General features: G+C 34.9%; 2 protein-coding genes across 3 annotated transcripts; both read left to right on the top strand.

Moving 5' to 3' along the window:
• The first annotated feature begins 9,955 nt into the window (after window positions 1-9,955).
• LOC130635693 (phospholipid scramblase 2-like) lies at window positions 9,956-14,715 on the top strand. 2 transcript variants are annotated; one of them, XM_057445114.1, is made up of 9 exons: window positions 9,956-10,108; window positions 11,062-11,303; window positions 11,492-11,605; window positions 11,843-11,920; window positions 12,012-12,204; window positions 12,335-12,446; window positions 13,333-13,435; window positions 14,108-14,166; window positions 14,244-14,715. In XM_057445114.1, exons 2-9 carry the CDS (start codon window positions 11,087-11,089, stop codon window positions 14,301-14,303), a joined length of 936 nt encoding a protein of 311 aa, XP_057301097.1. In that variant the 5' UTR covers window positions 9,956-10,108; window positions 11,062-11,086; the 3' UTR covers window positions 14,304-14,715. The 2 variants fall into 2 exon arrangements, with proteins under 2 accessions (XP_057301097.1, XP_057301096.1); XM_057445113.1 differs by lacking the exon at window positions 9,956-10,108 and having other exon boundaries at window positions 10,446-11,303.
• Window positions 14,716-16,292: 1,577 nt separating this feature from the next.
• Window positions 16,293-25,177, top strand: LOC130635695 (phospholipid scramblase 1-like). The gene is made up of 8 exons (XM_057445115.1): window positions 16,293-16,453; window positions 16,746-16,868; window positions 21,189-21,266; window positions 21,422-21,614; window positions 22,423-22,534; window positions 23,253-23,355; window positions 23,492-23,550; window positions 23,813-25,177. The coding sequence occupies exons 1-8, from the start codon at window positions 16,327-16,329 to the stop codon at window positions 23,843-23,845; spliced, it is 828 nt and encodes a 275-aa protein (XP_057301098.1). The 5' UTR covers window positions 16,293-16,326; the 3' UTR covers window positions 23,846-25,177.
• Window positions 25,178-26,026: the final 849 nt, after the last annotated feature.

The following is a 26,026-nucleotide window of genomic DNA, read 5'->3' as shown; positions in this document are numbered from 1 at the left end:
AAACTATTATAAAATTGCATCGTTATTGGTTTAGGGCAGGGCGTATTTCGATAGAAAAATGTTTGGTTGTGATGACGTTACACATAACTAATATTCCTAACAACGGATTTCCATATGAGATTTTACTTTTGGAATGTTGGGGTCATATCAAGAGTTCGTAAACTATTTCAGGCGATGACGTCATGTGGTTGTATAATGCATTGTTTCGTTGTACATTCGACTCTCTAATTGATATTGACGTTCCTATAGAGCTCTTTGAGATAAACCTCGAAAGTGTGTATATATATCAGAGACTGGGGACGAGAATGTCTAATTAACAAGCACTCCACTTAATCGCTGGACAAAACCACCTAATCGCTGGACAAAGCGTGATTGCACTTGAAAACCACTGTCAGAGAGTTATTAGCCATTCTTTTCCCCAGGGCTCTTTGAGATAAACCTCGAAAGTGTCTTTATATCAAAGAACCGGGGACGAGGATGTCTGATTAACAACCACTTTAAAAAACCCACTAATTGCCGGGCAATACGTGATTGCACTTGAAAACCACGGTCAATCATTAATAGCGGACTATCTACAAATAGCATACAGCAATTAACGGACACTCCAGAAAAAATGGTAGAAATGAACTTTGAAATGTAATTCTAGAAATGTAATTCTCTATTATCAGCGGAGAAAGCATTCTTGTCCCCAGAGCTCTTTAAGAAAACCTCAACAATCATTTCAAAAATACTGGGAACTAGAATACGGAGAGGGAAGAATACAATTAACAAATAAAAACAAAAGTTCTATTAAAGATTTTTTCCAAAAATACAAAAAAGTAGTAAAGAGGGTCATCTTCTTTGGTTTTACAAATTCCATTACATTGAAAAGCCAAAAGGTTTTAACAGAAAAGCTTTCTTTCAATTTTATCAGCCTTCGGCTAAAGTTGAAGGTAACAAAAAGCCTCCATGTTCTGACTGCTTGCTTGTGAATACGTCGTGTTTGACTGCTTGCTTGTGCATACGTCGTGTTTCTCTCCAATGGCTCTGGAGCCGTTATTACACAGAGTGCAACTTTATCAGCAAGGCAAAATGATCTGGGAACAAGGTTGCCAAAATGCATAAAGGAAAAAAGTTTAGCTCTTATTTTCCGACAAAATCGGATCTATACCCCGGCCTAATATCCGGCCTTATTTTCCGACAAAATCGGATCTATACCCCGGCCTAATATCCCGCATTTTTGATTTAGATAAATCATACATTATAAGCAGGAACTGTTCAATGACTGCTACTTATGTATGCACACAAATGACGTGTTGAAAAATGAGCTCATAAACGTATCCTGAGAATTAATAATAATTAATAAAAAAGAGACAGTACAAACAAAAAGATACTTCGATAACAAAACAATGTATTATTTCATTTCCAAGGTTGACCAAAAACAATTGTCTCCGGGGTCGATCAAGTTTCATCACTAACATACAAAAACTGAAATGAGTAGCAAGTAAACACAATAACTTTTGTAACCACGTGGAAAATCCATAAGAATTCTCCCAAGGCGAAAATCTACCGTATTTTCTCAAACATAAGCTGTGGCTTATTTTCAACCTTCTCCCTAGGGGATTTCGCCTTTTTGACATCTTGTTTAGCTGTCAAGTAAGCGCTAGTGGCTTTGACATAAGCAACAAACTCTGGGGATGAGAATAGCCCATTCTATTTTTATTTATGAAATTACTCTTGCAATAAACTCCTAAAGTGGAAAATGGATATCGTCATAAATAGAATTAAACGTACCATAAATATACATATTAGTAATAAAAGCCTGCCAATTATAAAAAATGACTACATATTAAAATCACGCACCCACATCGCAGGACACAAAAGAAATAAAGTCAAATGGAATCGAACACAGTAACAACCGCACTCAACCTCGTTCCCAGGCCAATTTTTCGCTTCCTAGATATCCGAGACGGCGTGAAGAGATGATTTTTTCTCGCCGTCCGATTGTCAAACCCAGTGCCTGTAGCTTTTTTTGATATGAAGATAAAACGCAATCATCCTCCTTACAGACCCTAGGATCGAGATTGTAATGGTTCAGACACATATTCAGGACCTATTTGGGTACTTTGATAAAAACACATACCACTAATTGTCATTCAGAAAATGTCTTCTATTCTAAGAATTATGCAGTAGTAGATCTGGCTTCCATATGACAGGCTTTTTAAACATGAGAATCAAAGATGTTTCTAATCAGCCATTTGTTACTGTTCTTCACCGCAGATATTCTTGACTATTGCAGCCAAGAATATCTTGTTTGGTTTAGCTGACTTGAAATCCCACGCAATTTAGTTTAAACAAACTCGACTTCAGTGTGTTTCCATAAAATCCGTGGACAAAAAACGCAGCATGCCCTGGGATCGAGGTTAAAGGAGAAGCGAACAAAAAACTTTTTTGTGGCAGCCACAAAATAAATTTTAAGAAGAATCTTCGGAAAGCGAAAAACCCGTGGAAGCGAGGATGCTTGAGAGCGCCCCTTATTTGCGACAATTGCAAAGAGAGGTTTAATAAACTTCAAAATTTCCTTCACGTAAAAAGTGCAGTGGAGTAGGCTTCTTCTTTCCACGAAGTTTCTTTCACTAAACTTTTTTTTGTGGTAGATAGGGAGCTTAAAGTCGAAATACAAATGGATATCAAGCTCGACCCCAGCACCTTTTACCGTGGCGTCGAATTTCGCTAGAACTATCAGAAAGCGCAGCGCCGTTGAGAAGCAAATAGTCCTGGGGACGAAGTTGATCGCAAATAAGTTTTCTGCCGTTTATATTTCGTACGGAGAATAATGTCCCCATTAGAAAGAATAACGCGCTATCAGTATCGAAAAATAGTTTCTTGTTTCGTAGGCCGGAGGAGTATAAGAATAAATCCTGCTGATGCATTTATATTTGTATAGCTATAATAATCCCGTCTTTTTCACCCATTTCTCAATCTAGCTATTAAATCTTTACACGACTTTCGTTTATCGTTTGTTCTTTAGTGTGTTTTTTTGCTTTTTTCCCTGCAGTCAAATTTCTTGGCATTATGTGTCCATAACCATCTTATTATGGAGAAATAAACCAAGCATTGCACCAAAGCAAATTTTGTAACATTCTCTCACTTTCCTTTTATCATTTGCAATATTTACATTTTTATATTTACAATTTTCCCTGCGTCCCCCAGGTCCCATCCTCCTGTGGTTCCTGGATGCAGGGTCCCATTTTTCCCCGTATGCCTAAACGTCCAATTTTTTATTAGCCGGCCCGACCGGCCGGCTGCGGTCGCCATTTCTCTTTGGAATTTATTTACTTCCCATGCATGACAACTTGCATGTGCAAAAGGATAAAGGTGTTTTTTTTCTCCACCCTGCCCCAACCTTCTTGGCTGAAGGTAGAATAGAAACAGTCTGTACTAAAAAAATAGTGAACTGATATAAAGGAGAAGTTACAATCCGTAGGAAAGTTCCTTTTTGTTGTTCCCTGCACCTAAAAAGTGCCAATGTATACAGAGGTAACTAGCTATTTTGCAGCCCATTTTGATTCAGGAAAAATTGTTAGCTAAGTAGCTTTGATCTTGGTTGAAAGTGGATCTACAAAAAGCGATAGAAGTACCAAATTTACCATTTGTCCTACCATTTTCTCAAATACTTTTGCAGGTTATTCAATCTTAGTGCTGTGTTTTTTCTGCACGCAAATCATATAACATTACTTAATGCTATCCCAAAAGATGCGTGTACAAGAATGGAGGTGGTGTCCACTTGGTTTGTTTACATTTTTACCTCCAAATAGGCGCGCACATTGGGTGTTATGTATCACTTGATACGCGCACAAGTATATAATATAGGGACTGATTCCATGTACCATTCTCCGGGTACTATTGTCAATTGGTACAACTTCAATTGAGGGAAAAAACAAAACTCTCACAGAAAAAGCTTTGATTAAACAAGAACTACAAATATCTAAATTAAAATAAAGCTACACAATAAAATGACAGGTTTGAAGTTCTACGAAAAATTCAGCCCCTATTTATGAAGAGGTGACTGCATGCATAGCGTATTGTCCCTGAAATGTTAATACCCTGTAATTGGCTTAAAAATATTGTGTCATTTGCCGATTGGGAAAATAAAGCTTTTTGTGCTACAGATCAGACGAATAACAGACAAATACAGACAAATCACAGACAAGTTATAGACAAATCACAAAATCGCATCTTAAAAAATTTCAAAAAAAGAAACTTTAAAGAAGGAAGGTTTCCCTATAGATTGTGTTATATGTTAGGAGTAATGTCTTTTTTTCCAAATTTTCTTATAAATGTATAACCTTACATTGTTGTTAAACTAGCATTATATTACTACAACATTAATCTGACCAAGCTGTTAAACAATGTGACTGATTCACAAAAAATAGATATTAAAATTCATAAACAAAAAGAAGTGCCAAATTCTGTTTTGCCTAGGATCCCAATATCTGCAGAAGAACTTTGATATACCAACGGACAAGATAGTGATTCCTTGAATAAAATGTTGGAGCCAGCTGTACACATCCTTGCTGATAAAAAAGGAATTACTGAAGCTGCATTAACTGAATAAAGAATGTGAACCTTAAAATGCTCAATGTCCGCAACACCACACGTCATATCACCATCTTGGAAATTTGGATTCATTGCAATGCAATGCAAAACTTATCAACTGTAGTTGTGAATCTTAACTTGGGTTTGCTTATTTTGTGCAGATTAAAACGAAAATCATGCAAAGTAAAGCAAAGCACAAAGAGGTTTAACTACTGCAGATAAAACAGAGTTGACGATGTCACAAACTGGCTTGAAAAAGGATCAGATAAGAAACAACGAAATAAAAAAGAAGACTCATCACCATCATCATCATCATTCTCGGTTTAATGTCCGTTTTCCATGCTAGCATGGGTTGGACGGGGTATATATATATATATATATATATAATAATGATCCTCTTCCAATCTGATCTAGACTCAACTTCCTCTATATCAAGTCTGTCCTTATAACCTCCTGCCAAGTCTTTCTCAGTCTGCCTCTGGGCTTTGTCTAGGAACTATCAAGTCTCTACACTTATCCAATTATCGCCCTCTATTCTTTCCAAGTGCCCCAGCCAATTCAATCTTCTTATCTGGATAACATCTATAAATCTACGGATACTTAGCCTGCTTCTTTGCTCATCTGAACTCTTTTTGTCTCAGACTGGCGTTACACATCCACCTAACCATTCTCATATAAATCCTTTCTAAACATTCAAGATCTTCCTGCTTCACTGCCCATGTCTCACTACCATGTAACATAACACTTCTTACACAGGCCCCCTTCCTTCCTTTTACCTCAATTGGCAAGACTCTGCTAGTCAACAAGAAAGTAACTCTCTGAACTTTTTCCAACAGAACCTATCCTATAAGTAACACTTCTTCCAACACCCTCTTCAGTGCCCAACATATCACCTAAGTAACAGAAGTTCTCAACTATCACTAACGAGCCACTGTTGTACATCATTAAAGCTGGAAATACTTCATTCTCTATAATCTCACCCTTGAACGCTTGCAAACAAACTGAATGTCAGCTCTTAACCTTCCACCAAATACTACTGTACTTATTATGCTTGCAATTCGACAAAAAATTGAGTTACTACCAACCCCTTTCCTGCAAACTCCACAAGACCACTTTTCAACTACAAGGTCACACTTGGCTGCAATTCTACTAATCATGACTTTAGACTTTGCTACAGTACTGTGAAAAGGTTTGTTAACATTGTGTTCGTGTAACAAGCGTGGTGCACACGAACCACGATAAAATCATGGTCTTTATGTATAACAAACATTCAATCATTCTATCGTGGCCACCACGCTGATATTATTATCTCCACGAAGGATCATGTGTCCCACGATTATTTTCGCGAGCTCCACGATTTTTATAGGCAGTATAATTTAATTTTTTTTCTTTTCAAAAAAGTCTTTCATTAAAGTTAATTTGTTTGTTTCAGGTTTATCAAGTTAAAAAAACATATTCATAGTTTTTGCTTGGTGTATACTTTTTCGTCATGGACGCGATTGTATTTTTACCTTGGTACCTTTTTACCTTTTTATGTCTAGAAAAGTTAAATTTGTCTGCAGCGATAGAAATGTTTTTTAAGATCGCATTTTAAAAGTATAAAAACGAAAAGCGGCGATAGAAATGTTTTTTAGATCGCATTTTAAAAGTTTATAAATGAAAAGCAGCGATAGAAATGTTTTATTCACGAACGATTAAAATCTATTATGTAGCTAGCTTTATGACAGCAAATTAAAACAACAAGTGTTAATTTACTTTTTTGCCGTCGGTTTTTGATTTAATTGATAAACTAATACGGTCTTCGTTGTTTTACAATAGAAGTTATCTATTGGTCTTTGTTGTTTTATAATAGAAGTTATCTATCGTGGACACCACAGTGTAATGTTTAATTTTTGTTCGTGTAGTCCACGAAACATGATCATGAGGACCACGATTGTTAAAAAAATACACATCGGCGTAACATGAAATAAACATGAACCACGATGTTAACAAACCTTTTCACAGTACTGTATGTTCACCCTTAGCCCTTTCTCTTCTAGTCCTTTCTTCCACTTTTCAAACTTTTCAACAATTCTTTTATCGACTCTGCTATGAGAACCAAGTCATCTGCATGTAGTAACTCCCATGAACAACCTGTTCTGAACTCAACGGACTAAGTACAGAACCCTGATGTACACCAACATTTGCACTAAATTCATCACTAAGTGAATCGTTAATCCTGACACTACACCTAGCATTGTTGTACATAGACTGTACCATTGTAACTAGCCACTTATCCAGACCTAATTTTCTCATAGCCCACCAACTTTACGTGACACTCTATCAAAAGCTTTCTGTAAATCTACAAAGGCAAAATAGAGATTCTTTTTCTTTCCTAAATACTTTTCCTGAAGCTGTCTGAGTAAAATATTGCATCTTTAGTGCCACGCCCTGGAACAAAACCAAATTGCATGTTATCTATATCAATTTTTTCTCTAAGTTACTTATCAATCACTCTTTAAATAACTTTCATTACTTGATCAACAACTTTAAACCCTATATAGTTACCTCTTTCTAATGCATCACACTTGACCTTGAAACAATTCACTAGTATTACGCTTGACTGCCACTCACTCAGAATAGCACCATCCTTTATAATCTGGTTAGCAAGACTTGGAGTAAGCTCAACTTCAACATATCCAGATGCTTTTACCATCTCTGCAACACCTGATACTCCTGCAGTCTTGCCAATCTTCAATTTCCTAATAGCCTCCACTACCCATTCTGCAAAGCTGGCCCTTCTACAACATCATCATCAGACAGATTATCCTCATCCCAATCAAACTCAGTGTTAAGCAACCCCTAATAATAATTCTTCCAAGGTACCCTTTTCTCCTCCTCTGTGCTAGCCAAAACACCTTCATAATTACGTATACACTTCTCACCTACAACATCTTGATTAGTCTTCTTCATTTGTTTTGCTATCTTGAATACCTCATTGCGCTGGTCTTCCCTCCTTAACACATATGCAAATCTGTTTCTCTCTGCTTCTGATTTTGCCTTATACACTGCTGTCTGAGCATGACGCTTAGCTTCTAAGTAAATATTTTTACTACCACATGACTTCCACTCTTTCCTAAGTTTCCTTTTTTCCTTTATACACTGGTCAACCTCATTATTCCACCACTAGGTCTATGTCTAGCTGGTCCTTTCGTCCACCCACAGGTATCATCAGAAGCTTCTAGAAGACAATTCTTCAAAGTAGTCCAAGTACTTTCAACATTGTCACTATCACATTGACCATTATGGGCTAACTGCTGAACTTTTGCACTAAATTGTCTTGCTACAATCTCTTTGTTCAGACAGGCCTGTACTTTCCCTTGGCTTCTTTAAAACTCTCCAAGATTAATATCAAAAACCAGCAACCTATGCTTGGAAACACACTTTTTCCCCGATATAACTTTCACGTCCTTCACCACTTTCTTGTCTGACTTTCTAACCAGGAAGTAATCTGTCTGTGTCTTAAAACCGCCTGACTCCTATGTTATCAGCCTACTCTTTCTCTTACTGAATGATGTGTTGCAAACCACCATGTCCGTTGTCATTCCAAACTCAAGGAATCTCTCCCCTTCCTTATTTCTGCTCCCAAATCAGATGACTTCCCAACATGACCATTTGCTGCCAACCATTTAGTGTCTTTAAACTTTGATGTGACTGCTATTAACTCATCATAAAAATTATCTTTTCCTTCCTCATCGAGTCCACACTGTAGGGCATAAACTGCACTATAATACAACTATTAACACGCATAACATCTATTACTTTTTCTACCCACTTCTCTGCAATGAATATGCCAACTCCTCCATATCCATCACTATTACCAATCCAAAAAAGCTTTACTTCCTGAACACAACACATATCAACAGATCTATGTTCTAACATTTCAACTACTTCACCTGCTCTACCTCTCAGAGTACTAAAATTTACACTAGCCATCCTCAACCTAGTGTTATCTACCTTGTGATTCAAGAAAGTAAAAGCGATCAACATAAACAATTTTCAGATAAAGACATCCATCAGTATTCCATAAATGCTGCTGCCATCGATAATCTATCAACACCCACATCATAAAGTACACTGCTAACGTCAAATCCAGACTTGCAATGTGTAAATAATGTTACCAACTCTTTTAGCAACTTGTTCAATATAGTATTCTCACATCATCTACCAACAGCTCTGCAATCTCTGCATCATCACTGTACTGCTTTGTTTCAAATCATCCATAACTATCCTTCAAAAACTGGCTAAGTCAAATGTCACATTTCTACTACGAAATTGTTCTGCTGCCTTGAAATGTGTTGGTATGCTATGGATGCCATAAGAACTCCACACATTTCCAAACAATGTGATAGTTAAACAAAATGATAGAAAAATACAGGGGTGTCTCCCTCTGGCCCTATAATTTTCGCTATTTGCTGTGAAAAACAAGACACCCTACAACTTGTTTCATTAGGGTGCATAAAATTGCTTTAATTCATCGTAGCAATAGTTTATGCGTACTTTCACTTTTTGTTATTTTAGGAGGATAAAAAATATAAAATAGAGGTAACATGTGATTGTGAAATGCATAATATAATCCCTCTGTGTCAAAGAGGTTCTGCTAAAGGATGTTCTTTACAAATTATGTAAAATGTTTGATTTTTTGGCTATTAAAATATGCTAGCATTAAAGTTCATATTTATTAAACGTTCAAATGTTTTTGTTATGGTTTGACAGCATATCGCAACTGTCTAGAAATTCGGTAAAAAAATAATAGAGTAACTTGCTTTTTAGCTTCTTTTCACAAAATTTAATTCTTGTAAAATGCAAAAATTAAAATTTCATATGCATTTTTTTTTAAATCAAAATTTTGTTTAAAATTTTGATGATAGTTATTCTGTCGTGAATTATGGATTTAAAAGTATATATACCTAAGGAATTTCATGTGAAAGTCAGTCTAATTTTTTTTATTGCTTTGCTCTTTTTTCAGGATCTTTCCATTCATTTTACACAAATCTGTGCACACAACAACCTGAGTATACATAAAGTGAACATCAAGTAGCATTACCAGTACAAGGAAAATTGTACCAGATTTGCCTGTACTGTCCAAACCATATAGGTGTGCTTTCTACCACATTTAGTTTTTGTTTCCTTTAATCAATATTGTATTTTTATTTTAATTTCAAGAATAATTAAATATATGTAGAATATATAATCGGTTCCTGAACAATAGGTACTCTAATCATATATATTTTATTATTTCTAATCTGATTTAATATGAATACTTTTTATGAATGCAACAACTAATTCATTTATAACTTTTTTTATAAAAGCTGAACATGAGTGATAGGTCAAATATATTTTTTATAAAGACATTCCTGCTTAGCTAATCATTTTGACATAGTATATATTGGATTTTGTCGCAAACAAACACGACAGTTACACTACAAGTTTTTTTTTAACAAAAGTTGTTTTAAGTTTCAAAAATTTTGTACTGAATTAGTGATGCTTTGTAAGTATTATTATGTATTAATAATTATGCCAATTTGATTTTGTTTTCGACACATTTTTAACATTGTGTCAATTTAATTTTGTCATTTGCCTTTTTAGCAGAGTTTCATTTTAAGCTTTTCAGTGTCCCTTCTGTTTTATCATTTGTTTTTCCTCGTAATTTGGAAACTGTGAGTATATACATGAAAGTTTGAGTACTAGTATTGTTTTATAAACTTTTATTTATATAAGGAAGATCTTTTATTATATATGGATATATAATGTATGTTAGACTTCGCCTTTTTTGTGATAGATATTATTTACAAAAAGGACAAACAGAGTAAAAAATGGCTTTTGTTAATACTTTTTATACAAAGTTAGAGAATTGTTTTTTTTACCATAGTTTGAGGGTAATGTGTATATTGGCTGATAATTGGCTGCTAATAAAAGTGCAATATTGTTTTATACCTAGGGTTTCCTTTAAATCATATTATATTGTTTAGATAGCATAATTATTTTTTTTATTATTTTAATGATATTACTATTATTATGTAATTGTTAATTTTATTAAAAGTGTTTTTGCACCCAAGCAAAAAGCACACTTTAAGTGTTTTACAAATGCTTTCAGGCATGGTGTATTTTCCAAGACCTGTCTTTAAATTCCATATTGAGTGTATTATTTGCAGTATAAACATTTTTGTCAAATAATTTATTCAGTAGAATTAATTGGTTCAATATATTTTAAGGAAATTGATACAGTTAATTAAAATAAAAGTAAACAAGTTGTTAAAAGGTGATTAATCAATCAAGTTATTAATCAATAATTTGCATGTCTCATCATTTTGTATTTGTATAACACAAACTGTTTAAGTAAGTCCTAACGACAACTGGTTGATCACATTAAAAGAAACTTTAAATAAAAGCTTAAGTTAAAAAAACAAACCAGATTGTGATTAGTGCTACTCTCTTTCTTAGTGTGAAATATATATAAGAAATTGGAATGGCTCAGCCGGGTTACCAACAACAACAGGGATACGCACCACCACAACCAGGAGACGCACCACAGCCTGGGTATGCGCCACCACCACAGCCTGGGTATGCACCACAGCCTGGCTATGCACCACAACCTGGGTATGTGTCACAGCCTGGTTATCCTCCAGCCCAAGGACAGGCAGTTGTGGTTGCACAACCTGGATATGGTGCAGTACCAGTACAAGGTATGGCTGATGTACAGATTTTGTTTTTTAAGTAAAAAAGTCAGTACAGAATCAAATTTAATAAACAAACCCCAATATATAGCACTTGTGCGAGAGATTTGGAAATGCTACATTAGTGTATTGCATTGCTTAGTTTTGTCATCAGTTAAAAATGTTCTTCATAATGTTTGTCTACTAATTTTTACTAGGTGGAGAAATGTGGATGCCTGTGACACAAGGACCGCCTGGATGCCCCCCAGGTCTGGAATACCTAACTCAAATTGATCAGTTAATTGTCAAACAAAAAGTGGAACTACTCGAAGGTATTTTTGTTTGTCTAAAATAAACTGTTATACACTGAGTAGATATTACTTTGGTTCACTGTCATTGCTTGTCTAAACTGGTTTATGTTTAACCCTCCTTCTTTAACTGACAAAGCCAATTTAAACTTTTGCAACAACTTTTGAGGGCTAAGCAACAGCCTGCATACCAAGTAATTGGAATTCTAATTATTTTTTCTTTAGTAACATAACATAATAGGTTGTGTATTTGTTTTACAGCATTTACTGGCTTTGAAACAAATAACAAATACAAGGTCAAGAACTCCTTAGGACAGAATGTTTATTTTGCAGTTGAAGGTTGGTGTTATTTTCTATTTTGCAAAATTTCACTTTGACAAAAGAATTGTGAAACACTCCTGAGCAAAAGTAAACACTCTGTTACTTATAGATACTGATTGTTGTACACGGAACTGCTGTGGTCCAGCCCGTCCTTTTGATATTAAAATATATGACAATAATCAACAAGAAGTGATCCATCTCAACCGACCGTTTAGATGCACTGGTTGCTGTTGTCCTTGTTTCTTGCAAGAGTTAGAGGTGACATCACCACCTGGTACACCAATTGGATATGTTATTCAAAAGTAAGTTCTGGCTTATTGTCACTCTTAATTTTGACTATAAAGTGATTGAAACAGCAGTGAGAGGTATTGGAACAATACATGATTGGATCCATTCTGGTACACCGTGACAATTATTGACTTGTATGTTTAGGTGGTCATTATGTGCGCCAAAGTTTGAGATTTGCGATGCACAACGAAACCCAGTGCTGTTGATTGAAGGACCTATTTGTACATTCAATATGTGTGGTGATGTGGAATTCAAAGTATGTTAATTTACGTTATAAAGAGAAGTCATCTATAATTTTTTCTGACAGGTTAACTGCTAGAGATTCCCCAAATTTCCTTTTTCAAACGATTACCACTAAAGTAATATACAAGATTATTAACTTTTTATGTATTGCTACAGTGTTAGCAAAGAACTTTGAAAATACTTTTAACTGCATAATTTGAGACCAGCAGTATAAAAGTAAAGCACATGTGCTGCAAAGGTGATGGATCAATGGGACTTGAACCCACCACCTCTTGCTTGCAAGGCGCTTGTTCTATAGAGTGTTTCGCTATTCCAATGATGCTACCGCCGTAGCACATGCTGTAGACAATGCAAGAAAACATGGGCAAGCCAATCAATAAGCAAAGAACACCTGAGCAGTAAATCACTCTCCCAAGGTTACAATGATTTAGATTGGGCGAGCAATCTGAATAAATAGAATAAGATTATAAAGGCACATTTTTATTACAAAATCTTTTTTTATCTATCTTATCTTACTATTTTTTACCCTTATTTGTATATATTTTGGTTATTTTTCTACAAATAATAAGAAAGAAAGCATTGATTTTCATGTGAGATGAATTGATATTGCTCAGCCAGAAACACGTTTTGTGGAATTGGAGGAGCAATTAATCGCTCAGCTAGTTTCTTATTTCCAAGAATTGGTTGGGTCTTTGTGTGAGCAAGAGCAATCGCTCCCCCCCCCCCCCCCCCCCTTATTGGTACGCCTGCATAGGCATATGTTCTTCTGGTAATTACGAATTACTAATGTTTTGCTTACATCCTTTGCCAAAAAATGGATTTTTCATGGAACACACACAATGAAAAATACCTGTCCGGGTTTTATTCCTGTCAGTTTTATTTCAATGTTTGTCTTGTAGGTTTTAGCTTTAGATGGTACCAACCAAGTTGGTCGTATTTCAAAACAATGGATGGGCATGGTGAAAGAGATGTTCACTGATGCTGACACTTTCGGAATTACATGTGAGCGTTTTATAAAAACATTTCCACTGGGTGGGGTTGCATGCGTTATCCTTATTTTCGATAGCTATGTTTTTAAAACACATATAAGCATTTTGAATACCTCCTAAGAAAAATGCAAAGAAAAAGGGTTATTTTTTCCTACCACAGACGAATGTTAAGTAAGGTATATTTAAATATTGCCGAACGTATTTTTAGGATTACTCAACTTTCGCCTAGGTATGTTTGCGGAATTTACTTTTGCGGCTTGTTCTAAAAGTGCTATTTTTCGGATTTTAATTTTGCGAATTGCGGCCAAAATCGCAAAAATAAATACTGCAGTAGGGTAGAAAAGATGCAATTTTTCCTCCTTATAACAGAATCAATTTATTTCATCGTTTAATCAATACGTGAAAAAGTAGAATTAAATTCACCTTTTTATCGTAGTATGCTTATCAAAAGTTATGTAAACAACAAAATAATTCAATCGAGTTGACTTTGTTTTGGAAGGAGATCGGATGTGATCACGCCTGCGAAACAAGGCCTTTTCCTCTAAAAGTGAAGTCATTGTGAATTCTTTGAAAGAGTTACCAAACCAAAAGTCCTGCGTGACCCAAATAGATTCGGGAAACTTACAATAATAATCCTACTGTTTATTTCTAGTTTTTGTTTTTTTAAACTGTATTTTTTATTTAGTTCCAATGGATTTAGATGTAAAAATAAAAGCAGTGATGTTAGGAGCTTGCTTCTTGATTGTGAGTGAATGTCTCAACTTTTTTGTTTCTATCTTTTCATGTGTATAAATAAATACATGTTCTTGTTTTTTGTTCAGGATTTTATGTTTTTCGAGAAAACTGGAGATAATAACCAACAATCTACGATTAATGGTTAATATAATAAATATATAAACATATATATTTCTTTTTTGCACAAGTAGCATGTATATAATTATTTTTGTTATAATCTTTATTTTCAACATGTACATTATTTCAAAGGTTTCTGCAGGGTAGATCATTTCCTCATTGCTGCTACATGACTTGATAAAGCCAAAGAAGGCCAACGAGATATTTTACTATCTTTTACGAGATATAACAGTTTATTTTATGTCGTGATATAAACACGTATAAAAGGCCTAGTGTTAAGCGAGTTAACACGCTTATTTGTCTTGGTTACCCGATTTTTTTTTGTTTTTATGAGAGACTATCTGATTGGAAATCCCTCTAATATAAAAGTTGTTGTAATAAGATACGTACTTGATTTAATAATACGTTATCAGCAAATATTACATATTTTTTGTGTGGGTATACTGTATTTGTAATTTTTGTTTCTGTATTGTGTATCGTGCATCCCCGCTTAAGTTTAGCGTCCACAGTCTCGTTAATTAAAAGAGCTTGATCTGATAAACAAAGGATATGGTTTGTTTACATATTACTTGATTTCATATTAAAACAACCGTCATTTAAATTTTGATGACGTCAGCAGAGACATGTCAGAACACAAAATGTTTTTTTCAGAAATGTGTATGCCTGTTGCCTTCATCGTATAGATCTTGAAACGCTGAGCAAGAAAATGTATAGGATCATGTACTTTTGACAAACGGTTGCAGAGATATTAGGTTTTAAAGGTTTTTTAATGACGTCATCAACCCGTCCATTCCGAAACGGATTCGGGGACCCAGGTTTGGGAAAATTCACACTCTCCGTATTATTATAAGAGATATATATATCCCATCTTGTAAATATTGTTGTTTCTAAAGCTTGTCACATATACCTTGATGGATTTAATTTTGGCGAGATGGATATTGTTGTTTCCTCACTAAAGGTAACGTTGTGTAACAGTCACTTTTATGTTTTTAATGGAATCACATGTTGTAAAACAAATCAATACAAGAGATGTTTAATAATAAATGTTGAAAAATATTTTTCTTCTGCATACAAACCAATTTACAGTCCGTCATCTACAGAAATGCGTGCGTTATTACATGGACCTTACATATATCTCGAGGAAATAAATTTCGGCGAGAAACTGTTTAAAAATAAAATTTCATTTTCTCGAGAACTAATTTTTTTTGCTAAAAAATAATTTATACCGTTTTTGTAGTGCTTGCGACGTTAAATTAAAGGTCTAGGTATCGAGGAGAAAAAAGTGTTTCGTGAATTGTTTTGTACCGAAAATGATAAAAAATTCGCAAATATTAGTTCCGGCAAAAATAAATTCCCTGAAGGTACAAAGAACTCTTTTATCTCAAATCTTTTATCTCAGAGCTCTTTGAGATAAACTCGATTTGCTCTGGGGACGAAAAATGCGCAACTTCTTCCCTAGGACTATCTGCTTTTCAAAACGGCGTTGCAGTTTTTGATGCTAGCGAAATCATGACAATAAAAGGTGTTTGGGTTAAGCTTGGAAGAAGAGAGAATAACACAGTGTAAATACCATTCTTGACCCTAGAGCTTTTGAGATATACCTCGGAAAGTGAGGTTTTATCTCAAAGAGCTCTGGGGACGGAAATGTGTAATAAACACAATAAAAAGGGTTAAGCTCCCCACAATCCCCCCCCCCCCCCCCCCTGCCTCGAGCTTTTACTCTAAAAATTACGGAAGTGATTCATTTTAAACCACTGAGTATAAAATAAAAGCATTATAAATGATAACCATCAAAAAAGCAAAGAGTCCAACGAAACCGTTAGACACCCCCCGAGTAACTACGACCCAACATAGCCCCTGGGGCTCTTACGGCTCTGTCCTGTTGCTACGAAGTCGTCTTGTCGGAGTATCAACGTCGTATTAAAAGAGAACTATGGGGAAAAGGTGGGCCGAAGATCCCAAGGAATAATGTAGTCGGAAAAATGTCATGAGTTTGGGTCACTTTGCAATCTCAGCAGTTTTTTTTGCTTCTGATTTATAAAAAATGTGTCCATGTGCACGAAACAAAAGGGACGGGTTTTTACAACAACATATACTTTTTTAGATATAGCTATACATATAACAATGAGTGATAAGACCAATGTTGTATCTGAACAACCTCAACAAGTCCAGCACGTTGGTAAGTAATGGCAAATGTATACTTGTTGTTCTGGTCATCTTTACTTTGTACATAATTTGGTCAGGATCTTCAACACATAGATTTGATATTATAGATTTAATTTTATAAAGTGATTTTAATGTGAGAAAGTTAAGGTTGAAACAAGAAGACCCCTGCGATTTTAATGTTTGTCCAGAGTAAAATCTGGTTTTGAAGATCTACAGGAAATGCCTCAAGTGCACACATGAATATGAAACGATAAGAACCCTAATATTCAAATGCTTTTTGTTCTGCTATTTCAAATCTATTTTAGTTGGTGGTGTTCAATGGATGCCTTCTCCACAAGTACAAATACCACTTGGCTGCCCACCAGGTTTGGAGTATCTCGTGCAAGTGGATCAACTTGTTATAAAACAAATTCTGGAAATGTTGGAAAGTATGTATATCTTCTGGCCTTGCATTTTAAATAAACCATAGCTATAATTGAAAAATCCACTGAGGCAGGATAAAAATGAAAAAGAAGCGTCATTTAAATTTTGATGACCTTAGCACAAACCCATCCACAAAAAAATAATTTAGAGCCTTGATTTCATGTTGCCTCTATTGTGTAGAGCTCGAAATTCTGAGCAAAATAATGTATAGAATCATTTGCTTTTGATGAACGGTCAAGGAGATATAAGGTGTTTAAAATTTTGTGACGTCAGCAAAGACCTGCAAAAAGACAAAAATTATTTTTTTGGAAATTTGCATACCCATTGCTTTATTGTAAAGATCTTGGAACGCTGATCAAGAAAATGTATAACATCAGGTACTTTTGACAAACGGTTGCAGTAATATTGGGGTTTAAAGGTTTTTTAATGACGTCACTAACCCGTCTGTTCCGAAACGGATTTGGGGGACCCAGAGTTGGGAAAATTACCCAAATTGGTCCTAGGTGGTCCCTAGTTACCCACACGGTGAAGAATCATTGACGTCACTACCTTGTTTCCAAGTTATTTGGCCTCAAAGTTTTAAGTGCACTGTAATGGCTTCATTAATTTAATATACTTTCCTTTGACGTTGATATTATTTTAACGTTAAAGTTTGGTAAATTACAGAACAATTTTATGGGAGATGTTTTACAGACTTTATCAAAGAAAAGGTGAAGAATATATTCAACTATGCAAAAGTCACAGACAGACAGAACTGGCGTATTATTATATAGATGGTAAAAAATTCAAGGCTTCCTTCGAAGGTTAAAAAAATCATGTTACATTTAATATAAAATACCTTTTAGAGCTGTATTATTATGAATTAATATAAAAATTATGTAAAAAAAGACACTAGAAGCAAAATTGTGAACTATATACTAAAGTAAAAAAATAATTTTACACTAATGCTCAATTTTTTTTGTAGGACTTTGTAACCTGAAGTCATTCACTTTTTTAAAATTCTTTCTTTGTCACACTATTTACCATGATCTTTTCTCAAATCATATATTTTTTGATGATATACCAAAATGAAATGCAGTTTCATCATCATCATCATCATCATCATCATCATTCTCGGCTTAACGTCAGTTTTCCATGCTAGCATGGGTTGGACGGGGTATATTAATGACCTTCCAATCTGATCTAGACTGTGTTAGATCTAAACTCAACTTCCTCTGTATCAAGTCTGTCCTTATAACCTCCTGCCAAGTCTTTCTTGGTCTGCCTCTGGGCTTTGCCCCAGGAACTATCAAGTCTCTATACTTTCTTACCCAATTATCCTCCTCCATTCTTTCCAAGTGCCCCAGCCAGTTCAATCTTCTTATCTGGATAACATCTTTAATTCTACGGAGACTTAGCCTGCTTCTTAGCTCATCTGAACTCTTTCTGTCTCTCAGACTGGCGTTACACATCCACCTAACCATTCTCATATCATTCCTTTCTAAACGGTCAAGATCTTCCTGCTTCACTGCCCATGTCTCACTACTGTACAACATAACACTTCTTACACAGGCCTCATACAACCTACCTTTTACCTCAATTGACAGGACTCTGCTAGTCAACAAAGGAAGTAACTCTCTGAACTTTTTCCAAGCAGAACCTATCCTGCAAGTAACACTTCTTTTAACACCCCCTTCACTGCCCAACATATCACCTAAGTAACAGAAGTTCTCAACTATCTCTAACGAGCCACTGTTCATCATTAAAGCTGGAAATACTTCATTCTCTATAATCTCACCTTTGCAACGCTTGCATACAAACTGTATGTCAGCTCTTAACCTTCCACTAATACCACTGCACTTCTTATGTACCCAATCCTTGCAAGTCTGACAAAAAATTGAGTTACTACCAACCCCTTTCCTGCAAACTCCACAAGGCCATTTTCCAACTACAAGGTCACACTTGGCTGCTTGCAAGTCTGACAAAAAATTGAGTTTCTACCAACCCCTTTTCTGCAAACTCCACAAGGCCATTTTCCAACTACAAGGTCACACTTGGCTGCAATGCTACTAATCATGACTTTAGACTTTGCTGTGTTTACCTTTAGCCCTTTCTCTTCTAGTCCTTTCTTCCACTTCTCAAACTTTTCAACTAATTCTTCCATCGACTCTGCTATGAGAACCAAATCATCTGCATACAATACCTCCCATGAACAACCTGTTCTGAACTCCATCGACAGCGCTTCTAAGACTAGAATAAACAACAAAGGACTAAGTACAGAACCCTGATGTACACCAACATTTACACTAAATTCATCACTAAGTGAATCGTTAATCCTGACACGACTTCTAGTATTGCTGTACATAGACTGTACCATCGTAACTAGCCACTCATCCACACCTAATTTTCTCATAGCCCACCAAATAACTTTACGTGGCACTCTATCAAAAGCTTTCTCTAAATCTACAAAGGCAAAATAGAGATTCTTTCTCTTTCCTAAATACTTTTCCTGAAGCTGTCTGAGTAAAAATATTGCATCTGTAGTGCCACGCCCTGGAACAAAACCAAATTGCATCTTATCTATATCAATTCTTTCTCTAAGTAATTTATCAATCACTCTTTCAATAACTTTTATTACTTGATCAACCAACTTCAAACCTCTATAGTTACCCCTTTCTAATGCACCACCCTTGCCCTTGAAACAATTCACTATTACACTCGACTGCCACTCACTCGGAATAGCACCATCCTTTATAATCTGGTTAGCAAGACTTGTAATAAGCTCAACTCCAATATATCCAGATGCTTTTACCATCTCTGCAACAATACCTGATACTCCTGCAGCCTTGCCAATCTTCAATTTCCTAATAGCCTCCACTAGCCATTATGTCTTGATCTGCATAGCTGGCCCTTCTACAACATCATCATCAGACAAATTATCCTTGTCCCAATCAAACTCAGTGTTCAGCAACCTCTGATAATGATTCTTCCAAGCTACCCTTTTCTCCTCCTCTGTGCTAGCCAAAACACCTTCATCATTACGTATACACTTCTCACCTACAACATCTTGATTAGTCTTCTTCATTTGCTTTGCTATCTTGAATACCTCATTGTGCTGGTCTTCCCTTCTTAACACATCTGCAAATTTGTTTCTCTCTGCTTCTGATTTTGCCTTATACACTGCTGTACGAGCGCGACGCTTAGCTTCTAAGTAAATATTTTTACTACCACCTGACTTCCACTCTTTCCAAAGTTTCCTCTTTTCCTTTATACACTGGTCAACCTCATTATTCCACCACCAGGTCTGTCTATGTCTAGCTGGTCCTTTCGTCCACCCACAGGTATCATCAGAAGCTTCTAGAAGACAATTCTTCAAAGTAGTCCAAGTACTTTCAACATTGTCACTATCACATTGACTATTGTGGGCTAACTGCTAAACTTTTGCACTAAATTGTCTTGCTACAATCTCTTCCTTCAGCTTCCAGACTTTTCGACGGGGCCTGTACTTTCCCTTGGCCTCTTTAACACTCTTCAAGATAATATCACAAACCAGCAACCTATGCTGGGAAACACACTCTTCCCCTGATATAACTTTCACGTCCTTCACCACTTTCTTGTCTGACTTTCTAACCAGGAAGTAATCTCTCTGTGTCTTACAACCACCTGACTCATATGTTATCAGCCTACTCTGTCTCTTACTGAATGGTGTGTTGCAAACCACCATGTCCGTTGCCATTCCAAACTCAAGCAATCTCTCCCCTTCCTTATTTCTGCTCCCAAATCCATAGCCTCTATGCACACCTTATGGTTTATGTAGGACAATTTGATGGGGAAAAATAAGGCCAATGCAGTGCAATATTATTGGTGTTATTTTAGTGCCACATTCAACTATAGATAAAGCAATGCTCTATAAATCAATTGCTTATTGCTTTTTTGAAATTATTTTGAAAAAAACTTGTTATTAATTGTAATAACTTGCATTTTCTGTTTACTGTCTGTTTTCTATGCTAGCATTGGTTGGATGGTATATTAATGACCTTTTTCCAATCCATTCTAGATTGTGTTTGTTCTAAACTCAAATTCTTTTCCATCAAGTCTTTTTTTACCGTTTTTTTTTTTTTGGTAGTTGTGGTATTTTTCAAGCACCATATTCACTAAAATGAGCAGTTCTGCTCGATAGAGCACCTTTATTAAAAAAGGCACTCAATTAATACAATAATACTATACCGTATGTTTTTTTTAAGATGTCATTTCAATCTACATTTAGAATTATTACAGTTTACTTTTAAAATATGTATGTATCGCTTATGTAAATATAATGGTATTTTTTTGATGTTTTCTCATAGTTTTTACTGGATGGGAGACAAACAACAAATACCGAATCACAAACACTTTGGGACAAGCAGTCTACTTTGCTATGGAAGGTGTGTTATTATTGTTATTATTTGTTATTACATTGCTGTTATGTAAAGTTGCCAACTTGTTTTGAACTATATTAAGAAAAAAAATTCATGCTCAGTAAAAAGCTTGTATTGTTATTCATATTATTCTTGTATGATATTATTTTCTATTTTTTAAGATACTGATTGTTGCACACGATATTGCTGTGGACCAGGTCGTCCATTTGAAATGAAAATATTGGACAACTTTCAACGTGAGGTCATCCATCTAAGCCGACCGTTGAGATGCCAAGGATGTTGTTGTTATTGTTGTTTACAAGAAATTGAAATTCAAGCCCCTCCTGGTGAAGTTGTTGGTTACTGCGTACAAAAGTATAAATAGCTTTATTGTTTTTAATTCTATAACATGAAATGAAATCCTCCACAAAAAAATTCTAACTTATTAAGGTCTATACCCTATTGATACAGGGGGTTAAAAGAAATGGGTAAATGAAAAAATCAAATATTAAAGTTAGCTTATGTTTATCTTCACCATGACCACTGGCTTGGGGAAATACGCAATATGAATATTCTGTTGAAATGCATGGTTATGTACTTGAACCTCAATTTTCCGTCATTTAATACTAATGCCGATTTTGAATTATGACAGCAAAACTTCACTGCCATGAACTTTATCCATGGTGGCACTTATGATGACAAAAAATAAATGTAAACAATAATCTGCTATTGTATTTCCTTCATGTATGTCCCTACTACTTTACAATGAAATGGTTATTCCCATAGCCATATATTCATGACAAAAATATATTGAGGGAGTGATACAACATATACTAGAATGTCAATTACCTTCGGACGTAATCATTAAGTTAATGGCATTTTGTACCAATGTATTTTTATTTCTCAATCGCTTGTCTGCGAAACTTCTATACTTCTCAAACACTAGCAATATATTTCCCAAAAATATCAAACACAAAATTTATGCTGAAGAAAATTTATCTAGTGCATATAATGTTTTATTATGTAGCTAATCTGGATGATCAATCAATCATACTTTCTTGTAATGGCAACCTGAAGGCTACGATGCAATATATACTATTAAGAAACTTAATACAACCTTTGTGTGCCTGAGTTTTATATATACTTTCATGTGTATTAATAAGTAAATGTGATTTCTTATCAGATGGTCACTTTGGGAACAAAAGCTTGAAATTTGTGATGCGAATCGAACACCTCAGTTACTGATTCGAGGTCCATGTTTGCCAATCAGCTGTGGTAGCGATGTTCAATTTGAGGTTTGTAGCCTTAAAATCTTGATTTAAACAGATAAATAGTTTTATTTATTGAATGTTCATTTTTGTCAATGTTTCAATTTATTTCATTGTTTCCCATCATTACAATCCAATTGATTTCATTTTCCTGTAAGATTTTTCCTAGTGGAAAAACACATTTGTATGTTACAGCTTGCTTTCAATAGAAGCCACTTTCATCCCTCCATTTGTTTTCCTTCTCCCACCCCCGGTTTAGATGTCACCCCAGTAAGTTGAAATTTATTGGGCTGTATAGAAGTATTGTTTTTCTCTATCATTCACCATGGGTAATATACCGGGTCTAAATTACCTACCCATCTATTGCGATTTTGTTTTCTTTCTGAAAATCATCATCAACAGCGTGATTCTTTAAGGCGCGTTCGCTTCTTGTTTTTGTCCGCAATTTCGCAAAGTTTAATTATTTAGGTTTATTTATATATTTCTCCTAAATAAAATTTGTTAGGTATAGAATTTATCCACTTTAAAACTTACGTAAAATAAAAATGTTTCCTTATTAGTTTCAGAAAAGATCTCATCCATACATTGTTTTTAAGCCCTCAAAGTGAAAGTTTAGTTGGTGGTATGAATGATAATCAGAATATCTAAATATTACTCTATTTTGTGAATTTTAACTTCTCTTTACCGGCTAGGTTTAGTAATTTACTCGAAAATGATCACTCAACATCCACAATTTTCCATTTAGGTGTTATCAATGGACGGTGGTACTGTAGTTGGTGCCATCACGAAACAGTGGGTGGGCTGTGGTACGGAATGCTTCACAGATGCTGATACGTTCAGTGTAACTTGTATGTTATATACTTTGTTGTTTAAATTATATGAGATAGAACCAAACAATATTAAACATTGTTTTTTCTGAAGACATGACATAAAATGACATATACATACACATACGTGATTTGCAAAAAATGTTTTTGTTTTTAGTTCCCATGGATTTGGATGTAAAAATGAAAGCTGTGATGTTAGGCACTTGCTTTCTCGTTGTAAGTTTGAATATCAGTTTGGGGGTGTCGGTTGTGCAAAGCTATGATAAATACACGTTGTTTTTATAAGAAACAAGTCTGTAGGCAACCTTAGACTAGGCGAGACGAAATAAAAAAGGTTTTTTATGGTGATCTAGGTTGTTAAAAGCAACATTTTTAAAAGTTAGAATCGCTCATAAGATGAAAAAAAGTTAAGGATAGTTTTCGTGAATCTTATTTTTGTTTTAAACTTTTGTTTGTTTTCATCATTATTTTGTTTTAGGATTTCATGTTTTTTGAGAAAAAGAACAACTAAAAAATGGCTGGCGAGTTTGTATGTAGACGTTTTGCACATAGGTAATTTTTATAAATATAGTTGATTTTGATGTTGTATAGTCGTGAGGCCGTCTAGTGCAGTCTATTATATAATTGTAAATTTAATCTAGTTCTGTATGTAGTTCCTAGGACTTTGTAATTTTTTGAGGTTTTTTTTTTGCCGCATGTTTTATTTTTATAAACGTTTTTTGAAACTTTTTAGTTCACCATGAAATCCACACCGTTTACTTTCTAAAATGTTTTACATTCTAAAATTTCGAGCAAAGCACTTTGTCATCATAGATATCCACACCGTTTACTTTCTAAAATGTTTTACATTCTAAAATGTCGAGCAAAGCACTTTGTGATCATAGAGATCTTCAATAATGTTTATTTTCAGTTGTGATTCGTATTAATTTGACAATAAGAAAAAGCGTGTATCAGCCCTCTAAATTTAAGAGAATCTATGACGGCATAATATCTCCGCCATTATGAAAAACAAGCGGGATTTGTCAAAATGCGGGATCACTTTACGAGGCAATGGCGATGTGGCCATGGTAGCTCAGGATGTATAGCATGGCCAAATCGCTTAAAAATTCGAAGTTGAACAAGTGGGCCTTACGATCTTTGAAATTTAGATTAACTTTTTAAGAAAGTTTGGAATGGGTTACTTGTACTTTAAATGTTTACCAAAACATCATTTTTTTCATGACACGTTTCAGTGACATATTTCAAAGATAAATTAATTCAGTTATGATAGCAGTTTTAAGGTCTTCAAGGCTTGAAAAATTAATAAAAAACCTTGGTCATTGTATTACTCATTAAATCACCTTGAATTTGATTTAATAAACTAGTTATACACCCTGTAGCTGATAAACAGACAACTGCGTCCCGCTGGTAAAAAGCTGAATGCTGCCATAGATTGAGGGAGCTGGTGTACGCACACAGTTGTCACTTCAGCACATGTAAAGTTATTAAAAATTGATGTATTAGGTTTTTATAGGCCTAAGTTATATGAGAATGTTATGGCTGTGATTCAAAAATCAAGAACACAATAAGAACATATTTCTTCATAAAACAAATCACGTTTAGAATTACCCAGAGCAATTATTCTCGAAGAATTTTTTTGTTTCATTTTAGTATACGATTTTGCACTAATTTAACTTTAACTTCCATACAATTTTACCAAGCTTAAAATATTCGTTGTCGGTATATCTAACCGTATATTTTCTAGCCCGGTGGACCCAGCGTAATTCATTTTTACCACTGAGAAATAAAATGAGGTGGAAAAAATTACGCTGGGCCGCAAATAAATTTCCTTTATGATTGATTATTTCTATTGTTATTTACTCACGTGATCATTACCGGGAAATTCTTTGTTTTGAGAGCGAATAGCCTTACTCACCCAAATAGATATAAATTCTTTAAGAGCGTGATGTGTGACCACGTGCACTTTACTTTATGCTTCGATTGGTTTAAAAAAATGATATGCGCTATTGTATTTCCTACGCGCACTTTATGCTTCGCTTTGTTTAAAAAAATTCTACGCACTATTGTTTTTGCTACGCGCACTTTACTTTATGTTTCGCTTTGTGAATGCGACGCGTTTTTTCCAAGATTGCGACAAACATTTTTAAAAATACAACGCGCTTTTTTGGTGTTGGTGTTGTTGATAGGTAAAGAAGAACAATATAGATAACGTATTGAAAAAAAACAATTCGTAAAGTAATTGAAAATTACAACAAGAACAAACCTGAGAGTAAAAGTAGTGAGGCGAACAACAACAATGTGTCAAAACATAGTCACAAGTCAAAAGGTCCCCAAATCGAACGAAGACTGAGCAATCTCCTAGATAGGATAAGAAGCAGAAAGAGTAGTAGTAGCAATGCAAGTGGAAGTCGTAATACAAAGATATTTTAAACAACGGCAAAAACTTCAAATAAAATACGAACGCTTTGAGGCATTAATCAGCAGTTTCAAAAATTTGAAACAAAGGGACGGAGGTTCAAGACTTACAGGTTTTTTTTTGGCAATACTGAAATAACGTTTTAAGAGATACTGTAGAAAAGCCCAGAGTCTATATTTTGACTTTTGAAAGATGTAATGTTTTTGTTACATTTCATTAGTTGAGGTAACCGGACAATCACATTTTAATCTCTAGGCTATCACGTATTTTTCCTTT

This window comes from Hydractinia symbiolongicarpus, chromosome 3, assembly GCF_029227915.1.
Source record: "Hydractinia symbiolongicarpus strain clone_291-10 chromosome 3, HSymV2.1, whole genome shotgun sequence".
Classification (NCBI taxonomy): Eukaryota; Metazoa; Cnidaria; class Hydrozoa; order Anthoathecata; family Hydractiniidae; genus Hydractinia; species Hydractinia symbiolongicarpus.
Note: the sequence above shows the minus strand (reverse complement) of the source record. Positions and strands in the feature narration are given on the sequence as shown.